This window comes from Caenorhabditis elegans, chromosome I (assembly GCF_000002985.6).
Source record: "Caenorhabditis elegans chromosome I".
NCBI lineage: Eukaryota > Metazoa > Nematoda > Chromadorea > Rhabditida > Rhabditidae > Caenorhabditis > Caenorhabditis elegans.
In genome coordinates, this window is record NC_003279.8 from 12903909 (window position 1) to 12921826 (window position 17918).

A 17918-nucleotide genomic window follows, 5' to 3' on the forward strand; every position below is an offset into this window, starting at 1 on the left:
TTCCCATTTTTTGTGATTTTCAAGTTTGAGCTTACCTTTTATTTCTTCTGCCGATTTTTAGCTGTTTGAGAAGTTCAATTAGTGAGTTTTCGGTTCTTAATACTCAAAATTATTTTTACTGCAATGGTACGGCCGTGGCTGCGCAGTACCTCATAAAATAAGTGGGCAGACGGATGCAATCACGCTCCATCGGCGCAGAATCGATAACGATGACGGCTTCGCATTTTACTTTTAAACTTTTGCAGCTTTTCCCACTTCTTATAAGAAATTAGGGCTTTAAACTGTCAGTGTTATCCTTGTATATTATCGTTGATGTTCCTCTAAGACTTATTGACACCTCCGTATCGATTTTAGGCCAATTAGGTTAATTTCTAAGGTTTCTCGACACAATTGAGATCGCTTCGACATTTTTCGTAGTATTCCGCAAGATTTTGTTTTAGGATTGATAGAAGCGCACATTTACACGGTTTCAGTTGTTAATTTATTCTCCTATTCCCGACAATATTGCTCTTCGTCTTTCTTCAAACGTTGTGAAACTTAAATTATATTACATTTTTGCAGGTAATAATGTCGAATCAAACACCGTACATCGGAAGCAAGATTAGTCTGATCTCCAAGCTCGACATCCGTTACGAGGGAATCCTCTACACCGTCGACACCAACGACTCTACCATCGCGTTGGCCAAGGTTCGCTCGTTCGGAACCGAGAAGCGTCCAACTGCTAATCCGGTCGCCGCTCGTGATGATGTCTACGAGTACATCATCTTCAAGGCCAGCGACATCAAGGATTTGATCGTTTGTGATACTCCGAAGGCGAGTTGCCGGATAATCGAGCTTCATTGATCTAAATAATGTCTTTTCAGATGGCCAACATTGGAGGAGGGCTTCCATACGATCCAGCCATCATCTCTGTCTCCTCGAGATCAGCCCCAGCAAGTGACGGAGCTCCAGCTGCCTCTGCAGGTTCTTCCAGAGCCGGAACGCCATCCCGTAACAGTCCGTTAGGCCAAATCATCCAAAATCAACGTCCAGGACGTGGAGGTTATCAGCAAAGTCAGTTTTATTTTCTTTCAAATCAACTCTGGATTTATGATCATGTTTTCAGACTTCCAAGCTAACCGTGGATACAACAACTACCGCGGAGGATTCGCTGGCGGATACAACAACCAAAGAGGGCACAACAATTATGGAGTTCCTCGAGTTAATCACCGCGAAAAGCTGAAGTTCGAATCGGACTTTGACTTCGAGAAGGCCAATGAGAAGTTCCAAGAAGTTCTCGTCGACAACCTTGAGAAGCTCAACATTGAGGATAAGGCCGAGCCAGAAGTTGAGGAGAAGAAGGATGCTGCCTTCTACGACAAGAAGACTTCATTCTTTGACAACATCAGCTGTGAATCACTGGAGAAAGCCGAAGGAAAGACTGGACGGCCAGATTGGAAGAAGGAGAGAGAAACGAATCAGGAGACGTTCGGACACAACGCAGTGCGTTCGTTGAACTACCGTCGTGGATTCGGAGGACGAGGACGTGGTGGAAACCGCGGATATGGAGGTATAGTTCCACTTTAGAAGTTACAACGTCTTATGCTCAATTTTCAGGTTACAACAACGGATACCAGCATCAACACCAGCACCGTGGAGGATACAATGGAGGTTATCGTCAGAACAACGGTGGATACCGTCGTGGTGGATATGCTCCACGTGACAACCAAGGCAATACTGCCGCAGCTGCCGAACAATAAGTTCGAATTCCCTGAAATTGTTTTCTCCCCACATCCCCATACCCCGATATTAGCCGTTTGTTAATTTATTATGTAAGTTTATCCATTCTCCCCCCCCCCCCATCAATGATTACCCTTGTCTCTTCTCAACTATTGGCGTGTTATAAGAAACCCGTTAATTATTTAGAAATCTCGTACGATTCAATGCGGGCCTTCTGTTATTTTGTAATAATTATTGCGCACCCACCCACCGACACACATCTCCCATCCAAAAAATTCCCAATGTTTTTTCTTCCCCCACTACAATAGTGATTGGACCCTTCCCCCGTTTTTTTAAGTTCTAGCTTGTGAATTTTAAAGCATGTCGTTCTGTTGTCCTCAGTTTGTCATTTTAATAAAATTGCAGTGACTAAACTGTCAAATCGTTTGCACCTGCTCTCCTATCATCCCACACCCCGCCTTTTATGATTGTCTTCTAGGAGATATGAAATTGTTTTTAAGATCTTCTCTTAGATTTGCTATAATATTGCAAACCCTTCATTCTTAGGTAGACAAGCCCTGAGAAATTGTGATTTCCCCGTATAAACTTTTTGTTTTGTATCATTGCTTCGATGTTTTCTTTCTACAACTTGGAAGCCAGTTGGACATGTAAGGTGTCAAAAAATATTGGTATAAGTTTGCTGTAATTTCAAAAAGTTCGATAGTTGTTCTGGCGACTAAATACGTAAAGAATAGCTAACAAATGTTACTTTATAAAAACTATTCAGCGAAACTGATTGAAGTGAACACATTAAAGAAATAAATTAAACATTAAAAGAGAAAATACATAATAAAATTATTCCTTGGTGATCTCGAACTTCCAGGGGCTAAAGTCGATTTTGACGCTATGCCCTTTGAAGAGACAGCGAATAGTTCCCTTAACTCCTCCATCTCGGGAAATTTCGAATCCAGAGGCATTCGGATCGAAAACTCTCGCAGCGTCCAAACTCATACCCATGCAGAATTCCCATTTTTTGAAATTTGTGGACTTCATGAGGCACTGAAAAGTTATTTGAACTAGTTACAAGCAGTGTAGGTGGAATAACTTACATTTTTGATTTCAACAGCCTTTCCAACAGTAACCAATTTGGCATAGCGATGATAATTCCATAAATAGCCAAACGTCGACGGTATTCCAGGAGCACATTGATCACGGATTTTGATATTTTCAAATTGCTCAAACTTTTTGAACGGATTTTTGAAAAAAAGTTAGGAAATTTCAACCGATTTTGCCATTTTCCATTGATCCAATTTATACATTTCCTTCATTGTTTCTGCATTAAATGAATCTGACCAGAGAAATTCCAATTTTCCTGGCTTGAAATGACGGAGAATCGATGGAGTTTGACGAGAGTTGAGACCGAACAAATGAATCTTTTTTAAATTTGGATAGGCCGATTGTTTTAGAATTCTTTCGATTAGTTTGCAGCAGTATTTGGAGAAGTCTTCATAAGGCGCACAAGATTCGCCGAGATAAATTTGGAAAATCTCCAACTTCGCTTTCGGGTGACTCACTCATCATCTTCGTCACGAACTTCATAACAACTTCCAATGAATCTTCTCCATTACCGAACTTCCATTTAAGCATCTTTCGAGGGTTGAATTTTGAATAATGAGTGGCATTGCCGGATTCCTTCACAAAATAGAACAGGTTCGAGTCAAACTCGACATCAAACGCTTCCGGTTCATAAATACAAATGCGGATCTTCTTGAATCCGGGATCCATCCCATCGACCGCATTTTTGAACTTTCGGCACACTTTTCGAAGCGGCATTCTGAAATAAGAAAGGCATTTGGATAATTATTTGTAATTTAGGTATTTATTGCATAGGATTCTGCTTTGATCTGCTAAACTATAAAATCAAAATGTTATTACCTCTCCAGATAATCCAATTGTTTGAAACATTCGTAGAGGGCATCCATTGGCAGATCGGTAAATGTCAGTTTTGATTTCGATCTGGAAAATTATGAGATTGAATATGTAGACGAATTTCAGATTGAAAACTCACAATTTCATGGAATCCAATTTGTCCGAAATTCCGCCTATTTCCACACTTTTCGACAAGCCACTTTCATTTGGGTCGGCCATTTTGAAGAATTACCTGAATATTGATTTTGATGAATTTGAAACAAACAGCAGCACTATAGAAAAAATTCGAAAAGGAAGACCGAAACGATTAAAAAAAAGTAATTCGAACTGGAACTGGACACGTGGCATGACAACGTGTTCATTCTACGTGTAGGGTCACTACGGTAGTTCTCAATGTACGCAAGTTGCGCACAATGCGCTCCATATGACGCGCAATATAATTTGTTTGTATTTATTGAAATTCACTTAAAAATTTCAGTTTTCTGGTTTAACATTGAAAAGTAATGAAAATTCAACGAAATATTTAATTTTAAAATTACAAAAAGTTGAAAAAAAACTGATTTTCATCTATTTTTCTGCGATGATTAATAAGTTATTTTAGTATTAACAAAATTATTTATTTGTTCAATAAAATGTAATCCATAAAACGAAAAAAAGTAAGGGCATACACATAAACCTCCATCAACACACACCATATTTTACGATAAAGCATAATATTTAATGAGACAATTAATTAATGCAATAAGGACACAATTTAGTATTGTCAGCTCAAAAGAGATTGCTTTCCCACGGACAATCAGAAATTGGTTCCTTGCGAATCTCAAATTTAGACTCTTCGATATTGACTTTGAAGTTGTTTCCATGGAAGTTACAGTGAAATTTTCCCCGAATTGCATCTTCTGTGAACACTCTGCGCTCCACCAAATTTGGATCGAAGACTCTGATAACGTCGATATTCTTAATAGGCATGTTGAAGATCGCATTCTTGAAGTTTGGGGATTTCATGAGAATCTGAAAAGAAATTAAGTATCGCGATACGTTTAAAGGTGGATTAGTGACAGTTGGGAAAGTGATCAAACCGTACCAAAATGGCCGAATATCATAGAAAAACTTTTCAAAAAAAAATTCTTTTTTGAAACTTTTGTGGCAATTTCCGAGTTTTTGTCACTTTTTTACACACTGTGTTTGAATATTGTTATTTGAAACATTTTCGGCAATCGGCAATTTTCGGCAATTGCCAGTTTTGGTAATTTTCGGCAATTTTCAAACCTAACTATATTTCGAAAATTGAAAAAAAATTAACTTTGTTTTTTAGTATTCGGTTAGTCAGTTTCTAACCGAAAATGTTCAATCCTTCAAGGATTACATAATTTTGAGCTTGAAAATAGAAAATAGTTCAGTAAAATGCATGTTGAGGCTCTTAAATCTACAAAGAAAATCAAATTTGTAGTTCCGACAATTGCCGGTTTTGGCAATTTCCGGCAATCGGCAATTGCCGAAAATGCCGAAAAAATTCAACTTCTATTTTCTAAACGTACATCTCTGATTTCAACTGCCAATTGAACGGGAAACACGTTGCTGGAACCGCCGCGGACACAAATATTCTCCAAATGAGCATAATTTTCGAATGTCACACTCGAAATGTCACAGCCAACGCTGACGGATTTTGCCATTTTCCATTGATCCAACTCATAAATCTCGTTCATAGTTTCAGTATTATAAGAGTCCAACAAAAGATTTTCTATGTTTCCCGCCTGGAATAGACGAAGAATCGATGGAGTATCTTTGAACTTTGATGATGCGATATTGAGCATTTTGACACTTGGATATGTCGATTGTTTTAGGATTCTTTCCATTATTTCGACGCATTCATCACGGAAGGCTTCAGATGTATCAAACATGGAAACTCGGAAAAAAAAAAAAATATAACTATAATTTAAGTTCTTACTGTAGTTTTCGCTAAGAGGTATCGCGCGTCAAGTAAAATGCTCCACGTACGCATTCTCATGATTTATTGTCCCCGTAATATAGTTTTTACCATTTGAAGTGCACTGTCAAGGAGAAAAAAGAATGCCCACGTAAATCATTCCATCGCGAACTCTCATGCGATGCAAGCGAGGAGGAAGGAAGTCTAATCACAACAACTGCCACGCAATTATGAACAACTCAACCCTGAACACGTGGACCACATCGCCAATTTTGGAGGGACTTCTCGAATTAGTTCTCGCTGTTATGCTTGTTCTTACTTTACTCGTTCTTCTAGTGTTACTAGTGGTTTCGTAAATAAGTCCTTATTGAGTCAGCGATGTTCTGTTAGTTAATTTATACATAAAACCACGGAATGCAATTTTAATTTCATTTCAAACAGAGATTTTTAAAATTAAAAAAAAAAAAAAATATATATATATATATATAACATTTTGAAAAAAAATTGCAGAGGCTTATTTTAAAGCAATTTCCCCAATGTACGAGGAAAATGCGAGGAATGTATGATACGATTTTCTAGCTCAGACAAACGCTTAGTAGCTTAATTAGATTTCAACCATATTTGATTAGAAACTGAGCAAATATAATGGGGACATAATTAATAGGCTTCCTATTCTAATCCAATATGGATTTTCTAATCAAATATGGTTGAAATCTAATCCAATATGGCCGAAATCTAATCCAATATGGAACAATTCAAATCCAATATGGACGAAATCTAATCCAATATGGAACAAATCTAATCCAATATGGACAAAATCTAATCAAATTTGGCTCGGATTTTCTGAATAATTTTTTTTCGAAGAATGTTTTACCCGAAAATAATGTGGAAAAAATAAAGAAAATGAGAAAACATCTCATGTCTCGCATATATCTTACACTACACACTGGCTGTCTCGCCTGATAACTGTAGCCGCTCTATAAACTCCCCTACTGCGCTTCTCTGGAGTTGCCACTGTGGGGAATCGATCCAGGATGTTATATTCTAAAGACTGTGTTCTTACCGACTCGGCCAATCTGCACACATGAACTTTCGATGAACTGTTCGGTTAAATAGCTGGTGGTGGTGGCGCGCGTTGTTTCTTCGATAAGTTAAGGAAAATTAGATGAACTGAGTAGAGGGAATGTATTTTGAAGTCTTGAACGGCTTGATATCAAGGTTTTTCATTTGAAAAAGTTTGTTAACCGCTTTCGTTAATCTTAGCCTCCAATCGTACTAACCAATAGAAGAGAACAAAGATTTTTTAGTCTCAGAAAATTTGGAAAAGAGTTTTTTCTAAAAAAAAATTGTTAAATCATACTTTTTGGTTGCTGGAAGTGTGAATAAAAGTATTTTGTATCAAAATGTAAATGCTAGGAAAAGCAATTTTATTTAACTATGGTCTGCGGGTTGGCACAAAACAGACGTAAAATACAAAATTCATGAAAACTTCAAAAGTACGGTATTGACTGTTTCCGCTTTTCGCAGCAAGAGCTCTAGTATCATTTGTGTGAAATGATATAATTTTTCCACGAATTATACCGAAAATGTAATGGTTTGTAGGAGTTGATTTAAATTAATAGAAAATGTTATTTCGTTGTTTGTAACCATCGAAGTTGTCACAGTTGTAGCCGTGAAATTTCTTGCCGGATTTTGAAAAAAAAAGTGTTTTCTGAAAAAAACATTACCAGATGGAGACTTTTCGGAGATTCGTCAAAGTCAGTCAGCGGACATCATCTTTAGATTATTATTTGCAGGAGATAATTCTTATTTTCAAATCATAATTTTGTTTTAAAACTTTTCGATTTTAATTAAAAAAATTTTAAGCCCTACGCGTTTGCACTTTCCGCTTTCTTCTTATTTATTTATTTATTTTAATACGCCAATTTCTCGTGAGATTTCTAATCTAACATGGGCGAAATCTAATCAAATATGGCTGAGAGCGTGCCATATTGGATTAGATTTCGACCATATTGGATTAGATTTGTTTTTTAATGAAATATGGATGAAATCTAATCCAACATGGATTTCTAATCCAATATGGACAAAATCTAATCCAATATGGTCGAAATCTAATCAAATATGGCTGAGATCGTGCCATATTGGATTTGATTTGTTTTCTAATGAAATATGGAGGAAATCTAATCTAACATGGATTTCTAATCTAATATGGAGCAAATATAATGCAATATGGATTTTCTAAACAAATATGGTTGAAATCTCGTTTAATATGGGTGAAATCTAATTAAGCTACTAAGCGTTTGTCTGAGAGTATGCACCTGAGGCTTTCGAATTTCAAATTGACGTGTTTATCTTCGTATCTTGGAATTATTTTTATCCGGAAAAAAAATAGTTGATTTGGGCGCGAGATATACACTTAAATTTTATAAATTGTTATTTTCCGGTGATTTGCTAAAACTATAATTTCTATTTCAATTATTAACCGAGAAAACCAGAAAAAAAATTACAAAAAACGAGACCCGAAGAACTCGGGGGATGTCCAATTGGGGGGATTACCAACTCGGGGGATTGGCCCCGCCCACAGAACCGTGGCTTGCAATACGCCCATTTCTGCAACTGCCGCACGGTTTTAAAACTGTATTTTTCTCAATAGAGCGAGAATTAACAAAAAATAATAATTTTAAAACCGTGCGGCAGTTGCAGAAATGGACGTATTGCAAGCCACGGTTCTGTGGGCGGGGCCAATCCCCCGAGTTGGTAATCCCCCCAATTGGACATCCCCCGAGTTCTTCGGGTCTCCAAAAAACCATGTCTCGCTCGCCGTGCATTTTACCTAGAGTACTGTAGTAGCCGAAGTACGTAGAGTTGCGTACGATTCAACGTATTTGACGTGCAAAATTTTCGTATAGAAAAATATGTTTTTATCCTAATTCTTTCGTTCGACGCGCAAATTTCTGCGTTTTTTTCAAGAAATGGTAGAAAAGGATGACAATTTATTTTTTTTTCTCTTTATTAGACAGACTTCAAATTAATGCGCCCGAAAGGCTCGAAAAGCAAACGCGCTCTGTTGAACACCTTCTGCGAGCGCATTCAAATTTAGTTTTTTCTTTCTTCCAATTTTTTTTATACGGAAAGTGATAGTTTCACACTGTATTTGCAAATTTTAAAGACAATTTTTAACAAAAAAAATTTTTTTTAATTTTTAAAAAATTAATTCTCAAAAAAATTCCGGTTTTTTTCAAATTCTAAAAACACTGATAAGACTCCAAAATATCATAAGGTCCCCCCTTATGAACTGAATCTTCAGCTCCAAAGGATCACAAGGGTCCTCCTTTATGATCTGAATCTTCAGCTCTAAAATTTTCCCTCTTATGTTTGAAAAAATATTGAAAAAAAAAATTGTTTTGGAATTTTTTTATAATTTTTTCAAAAAGTGAATTTTTTCAAAAAGTGTTTAACTTTATAGAAAACACAATTTTGGTAGTTCTTACAAGTTTGGGCATTCATATTGCATTTTTAGCTAAACAATTAACCAAATTAGAGTTGACTGAGCGTATAGACGTCTTACTTTCTAAGACTTATAACTCTGTTGGTGTTTGAATTAATAAAATGTAGACAATTGAAAAGTTGTTGGCAACAATATGAAAAACATTTTGTTAGTGGGCACTTTCTAGTTATCTTTAGTGGCTGCGGAGATGTGAGCTCCAAGACAACCAAAATATGCTAGATCTGTGCTCAACAATATCTCAGTTCTGGACAAAGATGAAAAGATGCTTCGAACTTAACATGATTGTAATTGAAGGCTTTTTGATACCTCGCCTCTAGAATTGGATACATCCGTTTTAAGACAGGAGGTTTTATTGTTCAGAGCCCCAAGGAATGTCGGTTTGACTTATAGAAAACACCTATTTTGGCAAGAAACTGTATAGAAACAACCAAGTAAGTGATTTCTACAATATCTCATGAATATTTGAAAATTTTTGAAAAAAAAATTTTTTCAAAATTTTCAAAATTTTTTTCGAAATTTTTTTTTTGAAACCTTTTTGAAATTTGATTACATTTTATAGAAAATTGCGATGTTTATAGTTTTTTTCAGTTTGAATGTTCTGAACACGATTTCAGACAAAAACCTGAGGTATAGTAGAACTCCTATGTTCAAAAACGAACTCACTTCGGACGCCTATATCTCCGTTGAAGAATTTTTTATGGCAAAGTGATCAACTACAAAGTTGTTTATCTTAATCTAAAGTACTACTTTGTAGTTAATAGTATCTCATCAAAAAATTTGATGGTCGAGATAAAGTTGTGTTAAATGCAGCAACTTCATGCTTAAATTTTCTTTATCCTTTTCTGCTCATATCTCGACCATTAAATTTTTTGATGAAAAACAATCAACTACAAAGTTGTAATTTCAATTAAGATAAACAACTTTGTAGTTGATCACTTTGTCGTAAAAATTTTTTCCACGTAGATGTAAGCATCCAAAGTGAATTCGATTTACATACATAGGAGTTCTACTATACCTTAGGTTTTTGACTGAAACTGTGTTCTGAACATCCAAACTGAAAAAAAACAACCAAAATTGCATTTTTCTATAAGATCCAACCAAAATCTGAAAAGTTTTCAAAAAAAATTTTTCGAAAAAAATTTTGAAAATTTTTGTAAGGGGGGACCCTTTGGATTTTTTTCTGAAAAAATTGAAAAAATTTTTTTTTCAAAAATTTTCAAATATTCATGAGATATTGTAGAAATCACTTACTTGGTTGTTTCTATACATTTTCTTGCCAAAAAAGGTGTTTTCTATAAGTCAAACCGGCATTCCTTGGGGCTCTGAACAATAAAACCTCCTGTCTTAAAACGGATGTATCCAATTCTAGAGACGAGGTATCAAAAAGCCTTCAACTACAACCATGTTAAGCTTGAAGCAATAAACGCTTTCATAGTTGTAGGCATCTTTTCATCTTTGTCCAGAACTGAGATATTGTTGAGCACAGATCTAGCATATTATGGTTGTCTTGGAGCTCACATCTCCGCAGCCACTAAAGATAACTAGAAAGTACCCACTAACAGAATGTTTTTCATATTGTTGCCAACAACTTTTCAATTGTCTACATTTTATTAATTCAAACACCAACAGAGTTATAAGTCTTAGAAAGTAAGACGTCTATACGCTCAGTCAACTCTAATTTGGTTAATTGTTTAGCTAAAAATGCAATATGAATGCCCAAACTTGTAAGAACTACCAAAATTGTGTTTTCTATAAAGTTAAACACTTTTTGAAAAAATTCCAAAACAATTTTTTTTTTCAATATTTTTTCAAACATAAGAGGGAAAATTTTAGAGCTGAAGATTCAGATCATAAAAGAGGACCCTTGTGATCCTTTGGAGCTGAAGATTCAGTTCATGAGTGGGACCCTTGTGATCCTTTGGAGCTGAAGATTCAGTTCATAAGGGGGGACCCTTATGATATTTTGGAGTCTTATCAGTGTTTTTATAATTTGAAAAAAAACCGGAATTTTTTTGAGAATTTATTTTTAAAAAATTAAAAAAATTTTCTTGTTAAAAATTGTCTTTAAAATTTGCAAATACAGTGTGAAACTATCACTTTCCGTATAAAAAAAATTGGAAGAAAGAAAAAACTAAATTTGAATGCGCTCGCAGAAGGTGTTCAACAGAGCGCGTTTGCTTTTCGAGCCTTTCGGGCGCATTAATTTGAAGTCTGTCTTTATTAGCCGAATTTCTGATAGAAGTTGCGATTTCTGTCCTATTTCTAATATTTTCAGCAATTTTTCACAAACTTCTCGCATTATCTTTAAAGGTCGGCTATTTTTAGCAACTTTTTTAAATAAAAAATATGATAATGTATGTTTTCTTTTTTTAAACGAATTTTTGATGCCTTCATTGTTTGTCGTGATTTTACTATTTTCTTCATGTCGCTCACGAAATGTTCGCCAAAACTCTGAAAGTATAAACAATTTATCCGCGTTTTCTTTCGATAATTGTCTGAATAGAGAATCTGTGACCTCAATTTTACCTTTTCGATATAAATAGGGTTTCATTTGCTGGAAACATTCCGATATTCATGAATTCCTTCAGAGAAGTTCAGTTCGACCATAGCCTCAAGAAATGAGATAATGAATAATTGATTCAGAGATAGTTTTTATCAATTTTCGACTGTGACTGAATGACTAGAAAAATTATCACGTGAGGTTGAAAGACAATTTTAAGTACATGTTTTGATAATGGCTCAGGCCGTAGCTAGAGCTTTTAAGGAACAATGGAAATACAACTTCTTGTAGGAGTTCGATGTGTTATCAGCGTTTCATTTTTTAAGCTTCAACAGATTTTTCCGCATCGATGAAACTGTAAGAAAAATTGTCGTCTTTCCCCGTGACTCTTTGCTTTGAGAAATCCGCTTAACACATGGTTCCAATTATCAATTTATATGCAAAGTTAAAACAATATTTTAAAAAAATAGTGTAAGCCTTACGAGGAGATGCAAACGGCAGCAATTTTAGCCGTTAGCCGCTTTTCTCGATTAGCCGAATTAGCCGTTAGTCTAAAATTTCGAAACACGGCTTAAACCGAATTTGCCGTTAGCCGAAAAAAACAGTTAGCCGTCCACCCCTGCTCCAAATGTGAAAATGTATCTTTCGCCGATTCCAAAAGTTAGAGAAACTTTATGTTTCCTCGACGATTTTTGACCATTCATCAGCTGCTGTTTAATCTGGCATTTTTGAGATTTTCCTCAAGTTTCTCATAAAAATCCTCACTTTCCACAAAACCCAGAATTTTCAGCATTTTTTTTCAATTTTTCTTGAAAATTGTCAGAGAGGAAATTTGTAACCAAGAATCTGCTCTTTTTCTGAATCACGAAAAAAAATTCAAGTTTTCTCATTTCTCTGAAATGATTCGCTTTGCTCCTTAACTGCAATGGAGTGGTTGATTCGAATCAAGTTGAAAAAACATAAATTTTAGTATCCGATAACATCGCGAAATAATAAGAAGGAGAACAGCTTCAAACAATATCAAGCAACATCAGATGTAGAACAATGAAGGACCAAAATGGAGTAGCAAGCACTGATGACTCTGTTTTACCTTCTTGGAGTAACCCAGACGTCGGACAATTCATTGTGTCGACGTACAATGAGTACGAATACAAACGGATCCCATTTCGTGAACTGGAATTCGGATGTCTTCTATGCAGGATGAGAACATTCAATCACGAAGGAATGAAAAAACACTTGAGGGATCACGTAGTCCACAAAAAATCTTCATGTGAGCACGAAAAACCAGGTAATTCGCATTTTGTGTGAAATGTACACTCAAAATGAAAAACTGCGTGGCACGTACTGCAGAAAACATAATATTTAGGCCCCGCCTTTTTCTCGTCCACTCACGGAGAAAAGGCAAAAATCGGAACCCAACCAATATCAGGCCGCCGACATCTCACGGGTACCGCGCGCCGCTGCGTTTAACTCGCTGTGGGCGTGGCAAGTTGTCTCCGTGAGATGTCGGCGGCCTGATATTGGTTGGAATCCCGATTTTTGCCTTTTCTCCGTGAGTGGACGAGAAAAATGCGGGGCCTAACTAAATATTAGGTTTTCTGCAGTACACGCCACGCAGTTTTTTGTTATTTGGAGTGTAGAAGATATATAAATTACAAAAACTTTTCTTATTTTTCAATCAGAAATCTTCTATTTATTTTTAGGTAAAACTGGAATTCATCATCAAGTTGACAAAGCTGGAAATGGTGTAATGCCAGAGAATGGGCAACTTGTTCAGTGCTACATCGAAATTAAGCTTGCGGATTGCTACACATCTTGGTCCAATTACGAGAGCCAAAATCCGATTATCTTTAAAATTGGATTCGGTGAAGTCATTCCTGGTTTAGATATCGGAATCCCTAAGGTATGTACATTTTTATTGATTTTTTGCAGAACTCAATTTTTATAAATAAAAATTCAATGTTCTTTCAGATGAAAGTCGGTGAAATCGCAACATTTCACGTGAGTGGCAAATATGGTTACGGCCGCGCTGGGTTCAGAGGACTGATTCCTCGAAACGCTTCCCTAACTTGCAAAGTTAGGCTGTTCAATTGCTCATGGGACTCATATGGTAGATTTCTCCTTATTTTTGAGTTATAAATCTTAATATTCCCTCTTTTTCAGCAAAAATTGGCGTCGATAGACAGATTCTCGTCCAGGGCGACAACGTCACCAAGTCAAAGAACGGTCAGACCGTCACCTGCCACTACGTGCTCATCCTTGTGGACGGAACGAAGATCGACTCTTCTCGCGACCGCGAAACTCCATTCAAGTTCAAGATTGGAAAGGGAGAGGTCATCAAGGGATGGGACCAAGGAGTCGCCCAGGTTTGTACATCGATTAGCTCAATTTCAATATAAAAATTCAATTTTCTTTCAGATGTCAGTCAAAGAGAAGTCGAAGCTCACGATTGCTCCGGCTTTTGGCTTTGAAAAAGGCAAATTGCCAGCAGGAATCCCAGCGTAAAATAAAACGAATTGGATACATGCTGCGTACTTTATGAACTACCGTAGCCAGGAGAAAAATGTTTAAAATCAAAACTATGGTATTAATTTTTGTTCACTTGTTGTTGACACGATTGCCATAAATTTCAATTTTTAATTAAAATGCTTTGAAATTTTATTAATTTCCTTGTTTTTTTATTTATTTCTATCGAGAGAACTCATTTTCAACGATTTCCGAGAAAGAACAAATTTCTCTGAAGAGACGCAGACACTTACCTTAAAGGCGCATGCAATTTCGCGGCAGCGATATCTCGCCACGAACAGTGTCGCGCCTTGTTCGATTTTACTCTCGCCTCGTAAACAACCCATTTTTGCTTGTTTTTCACCGATTTTTGGTCATTTTTCAGAGTTTCTTATCGAAAAAATCATGTCAGACGCCCACTTTTCAATGACAAATAGTTGTTCTTCGAAAATTCAGTGTTATTTTGGCCTAAAATCGGCTAAAACTCTGGTCATCAGATTTTTGTTTACTTTGCCGGTTTTTTCCTGTTTTAGGCCATTCTTCTGGAGTTTTCTATCAAGAAAATCAGTAAATCAACTGAAAATCAGAAAAGCAACCTTATTTTCGAGGCAGAATTATCGATTTTTGAAAAATAATTGTTATTTTGGCCTAAAAACAACTTGAACTCGCCCTTGAACAATTTCTTCCTTTTCTTTGCCATTTTCTCTTTATTTCTGAGTTATAAATCTTAATATTTCCTCTTTTAGCAAGAATGGGCGTCGACAGACAGATTCTCGTCGAGGGCGACAACGTCACCAAGCCAAAGAACGGTCAGACCGTCACCTGCCACTACGTGCTCACCCTTGAGAACGGAAAGAAGATCGACTCTTCTCGCGACCGCGGAACTCCATTCAAGTTCAAGATTGGAAAGGGAGAGGTCATCAAGGGATGGGACCAAGGAGTCGCCCAGGTTTGTCCATCGATTAGCTCAATTTCAATATAAAAAATCAACTTTTCTTTCAGATGTCAGTTGGTGAGAAGTCGAAGCTCACCATCTCTGCCGATCTTGGCTATGGACCACGCGGAGTTCCACCACAAATCCCAGCCAACGCAACTCTCGTCTTCGAGGTCGAGCTTCTCGGAGTCAACTAAGCTGCCCGTCTCCGTTTGCAGCTCCGTTTTAGCAGCTGCCGTGTGCAACCTCTCCATAAATGATATCAATTTTTTTTAATGATTCCAAGTTTTCTTTCTTTTTCCCCCCTTAATTTTCTCTGTAAACTAAATATTTCTTCCTATCTAAGTAGCATAAATTATTTAATCTTTAAAAACAAAATGGTTTTTCTCTGTGCGTGTTGACGTGGCGTTTGTGTGTCCTTGAAGTCGAAATCTCCGATTACCTTGCCAATTTTACTCTTTTATTCTTTTCTTTTTCACTTTTTTGCCTCACAATTCATTCGTAATTGTGTGCGCGGGCGATCCTTGCGTAGCGCCCGTCTTTCTCAGAAGACCATCTGTTCTCCATTTTCGAAACAATTCAGGCCTCCTGTTCATTAGAAATACACAAGACGAGAGGCGGAAGACGCCTCCCCTTCGATGATTCATAGTTATTTTTATCATTTCAGATTCCTCCGCCCAGTGGGATGGTTTAAAAATCATTGAAATTCGCCATTTTTACACATCTTTTCTTGAAAAATCTCCTCTTTTTTGTCTCCAAAATTGATTTTTCAGTTTTTCCGACGTTTTTCCACTAGAAATTGGCAAAAGCCAGCGAAAATTGAGCAGAATTTAGCTAAGAGTACGGTAGTCGCCTAAGTACGCAGAGTTGCGTACGATGCATTCCATTTGACGCGCAAAATTTTCTGATCGCGAAAAAAGATTTTTGACCTCAATTTTTTGATCTGCCCGCCAATTTTCGTCGTGTTTTTCGAGAACTGGTCGAAGAGGATGACAATTTCTTCATTTTTCCACTTTTTTGGCCGGTTTTGTGACGTTTTTACCGATTTTCCGCAGGTTTTTCACAAAATTCTCGCGTTTTCTCCCAAAATTGATATTTCCAGCAGTTTTTTCCGCGTTTTGTCTCGGTTATTGCCAGAATATATTTTCCTCATTCTCTAGCAAATATTCGCTAATTTTCCTGATTTCCACCCTATTTTCTTCCGGAAAGTTCAGTTCGTTCCATTCTTGCTTTAAAACTGTAAGGAAGGAGCGGAAATAGGTGATTCAGAAAGAGTTTTTTATCAATTTTCGGCATCCGATAACGTCGTGAATCGAGAAAAATAAAAAAGCTATAAAAATTATCACATAGCGTAAGATTTCGACTAGAAAACTCTCAATTTTCCTATTTTTTTTGATGAAATTTCAGCTCACAGTGAGTGTTTTGTAGAAAAATGTAAAATTTTCCCCATTTTCCCCATTTTCCGCTTTCTGGAGTTTATTCGTTCGATTTACTGACAAAATCTTCGGGTTTTCTGCAATATTTATAGAAAAATCCGGCCAATGCTACGAAATTTCTGTTTTTCGCGGCTCTTTTGACTATTTCGTGACTTTTTTGGGGCTTCGATCATCAAAATTTCGAATATTTTTATGATTTTTGAGCATTTTGATGTATTTTTTTTCTTCTAAATGACTTTCAGATCTCCTTGGCAGAAAAAACTGCGAATATTATAACAACTTGAAGCTTCCTCGACGATTTTTGGCGACCTGCTGTTCCATGTGACTCACCATTCCAATTTCGCAATCCACTGGTCATTCTCGGCATTAAGATCCATTTTCAGCGCTCAATTTCGCAATTTTCAAAGCTAGAAAGCTTTGTTCAAATTGAATTGTTTCGCAACTCGTCTTCTATCGCCTTTTGGTTCTCTTTCTCCTCCGTCGTCTTCGCTGTGTTCTCTTCAAAATGATTCATCATTGGCTTTGGTTGTGTCTCTGGGTCTGTGTGTTCAATATAAATTGCAACTGCATTTGACATTAGTATGGATTGAGGCGGGTTATTTCACCCTCTTTTAGTAGTACACACACATTCAATTTGATGGGCGGTCTCTGTCTCTCTTTTCGTCCTTTATGGGTGAATAACTGACCAGCGGAGCAAGCAGGCAGGAGCAGGAGCACAAGCTCGTTGTTCGGGTTGAAAAGGGGAAGAAGGAGAGCACCAGATGGCATGCAAACATTCTCTTTCTCTTCTTCTCTCTATTGCTTTTCCTCACTGTCATTCACTGCTTCTCCATTTGCCCAGCCAATTAGATGGAGTGTTCCGGGTGGTCAAAGATGTCCTCTAGTTTTCGTAGCAATTTTCATCTTTCGGAATTTGAAATTGGAAGTTTTCTTTAATTTCTCTCAATTTTGGGTCATCTGGCGATTTTATGCCATTTTTCTTGTGAAATTAAATTCTCAGATTGCTCTAGATAGTTCAAATCCTCTAGTAGTTGAAAATTCGCCTCAAAACGTTGCTTTTTTAAAAAGAATTCTCCCTTAAGTTGGTCCTAATTTCTCGAGGCGAGATCTTCCAAAAGCTGAATTTTTCCAAGTTTTCTACATCTGAAACTCGAAATATTTACTATTTTCGTAGTTTTTGGTAGTTTTCGGTGTTTTCGAGCTTCAATTCCGCCTTTTTGGCCTGAAAATGGTCTGAAAATCATCGAAAATTGGTCAACTCTAGGTAAAATGCCAATTTTGGTTTAAATCGGCTCAATTCACAGAAAATTTCCAAGAAATTCATGAAAGAAGCTCAATTTTTGCACTACATTGGCGAGAAAATTGTGAATTTAGTGAGATTTTGTTGGTTTTTGTCATTTTATCCATTCGCAAGTTCTTCGCCACCAACTTACACCACAGATAAGCAAAAAATCTGCGGAAATATCAATTTTTGGGTATTT

The 17918-nt window shown here is 36.7% G+C and overlaps 3 protein-coding genes and 2 pseudogenes across 5 annotated transcripts; 3 read left to right on the forward strand and 2 right to left on the reverse strand.

The window, feature by feature from the left end:
* Window positions 1–561: 561 nt before the first annotated feature.
* car-1 (Protein LSM14 homolog car-1) lies at window positions 562–2132 on the forward strand. Its single transcript, NM_060853.7, has 4 exons — window positions 562–813; window positions 864–1053; window positions 1106–1549; window positions 1597–2132. Exons 1-4 carry the CDS (start codon window positions 568–570, stop codon window positions 1737–1739), a joined length of 1023 nt encoding a protein of 340 aa, NP_493254.1. The 5' UTR covers window positions 562–567; the 3' UTR covers window positions 1740–2132.
* Window positions 2133–2553: 421 nt separating this feature from the next.
* Window positions 2554–3846, reverse strand: fbxa-121 (annotated as a pseudogene). Its single transcript has 4 exons — window positions 3767–3846; window positions 3634–3714; window positions 2808–3532; window positions 2554–2757 (listed from the first exon to the last, which is right to left on the reverse strand). Coding segments are annotated over exons 1-4 (1090 nt in total).
* A 549-nt stretch (window positions 3847–4395) lies between these two features.
* Window positions 4396–5528, reverse strand: Y18D10A.27 (annotated as a pseudogene). The gene is made up of 2 exons: window positions 5166–5528; window positions 4396–4638 (listed from the first exon to the last, which is right to left on the reverse strand). Coding segments are annotated over exons 1-2 (606 nt in total).
* A 7004-nt stretch (window positions 5529–12532) lies between these two features.
* fkb-8 (peptidylprolyl isomerase) lies at window positions 12533–14200 on the forward strand. Its single transcript, NM_001026554.7, has 5 exons — window positions 12533–12850; window positions 13266–13465; window positions 13534–13672; window positions 13726–13928; window positions 13981–14200. Exons 1-5 carry the CDS (start codon window positions 12607–12609, stop codon window positions 14065–14067), a joined length of 873 nt encoding a protein of 290 aa, NP_001021725.1. The 5' UTR covers window positions 12533–12606; the 3' UTR covers window positions 14068–14200.
* Window positions 14201–14813: 613 nt separating this feature from the next.
* Window positions 14814–15372, forward strand: fkb-2 (peptidylprolyl isomerase). The gene is made up of 2 exons (NM_001026551.7): window positions 14814–15016; window positions 15070–15372. The coding sequence occupies exons 1-2, from the start codon at window positions 14819–14821 to the stop codon at window positions 15196–15198; spliced, it is 327 nt and encodes a 108-aa protein (NP_001021722.1). The 5' UTR covers window positions 14814–14818; the 3' UTR covers window positions 15199–15372.
* The last annotated feature ends 2546 nt before the right edge of the window (window positions 15373–17918 follow it).

What these genes read in the sequence shown, in the direction of transcription:
- car-1 (NM_060853.7), top strand. Translation starts at nt 568, where the DNA reads ATGTCGAATCAAACACCGTACATCGGAAGCAAGATTAGTCTGATCTCC. An exon ending in TCGTTTGTGATACTCCGAAG is followed by an intron (nt 814 to 863) that starts GCGAGTTGCCGG and finishes ATGTCTTTTCAG; the next exon opens with ATGGCCAACATTGGAGGAGG. An exon ending in ACGTGGAGGTTATCAGCAAA is followed by an intron (nt 1,054 to 1,105) that starts GTCAGTTTTATT and finishes TCATGTTTTCAG; the next exon opens with ACTTCCAAGCTAACCGTGGA.
- fkb-8 (NM_001026554.7), top strand. Translation starts at nt 12,607, where the DNA reads ATGAAGGACCAAAATGGAGTAGCAAGCACTGATGACTCTGTTTTACCT. An exon ending in TTGCTCATGGGACTCATATG is followed by an intron (nt 13,673 to 13,725) that starts GTAGATTTCTCC and finishes CCTCTTTTTCAG; the next exon opens with CAAAAATTGGCGTCGATAGA. An exon ending in GGGACCAAGGAGTCGCCCAG is followed by an intron (nt 13,929 to 13,980) that starts GTTTGTACATCG and finishes ATTTTCTTTCAG; the next exon opens with ATGTCAGTCAAAGAGAAGTC.
- fkb-2 (NM_001026551.7), top strand. Translation starts at nt 14,819, where the DNA reads ATGGGCGTCGACAGACAGATTCTCGTCGAGGGCGACAACGTCACCAAG. An exon ending in GGGACCAAGGAGTCGCCCAG is followed by an intron (nt 15,017 to 15,069) that starts GTTTGTCCATCG and finishes CTTTTCTTTCAG; the next exon opens with ATGTCAGTTGGTGAGAAGTC.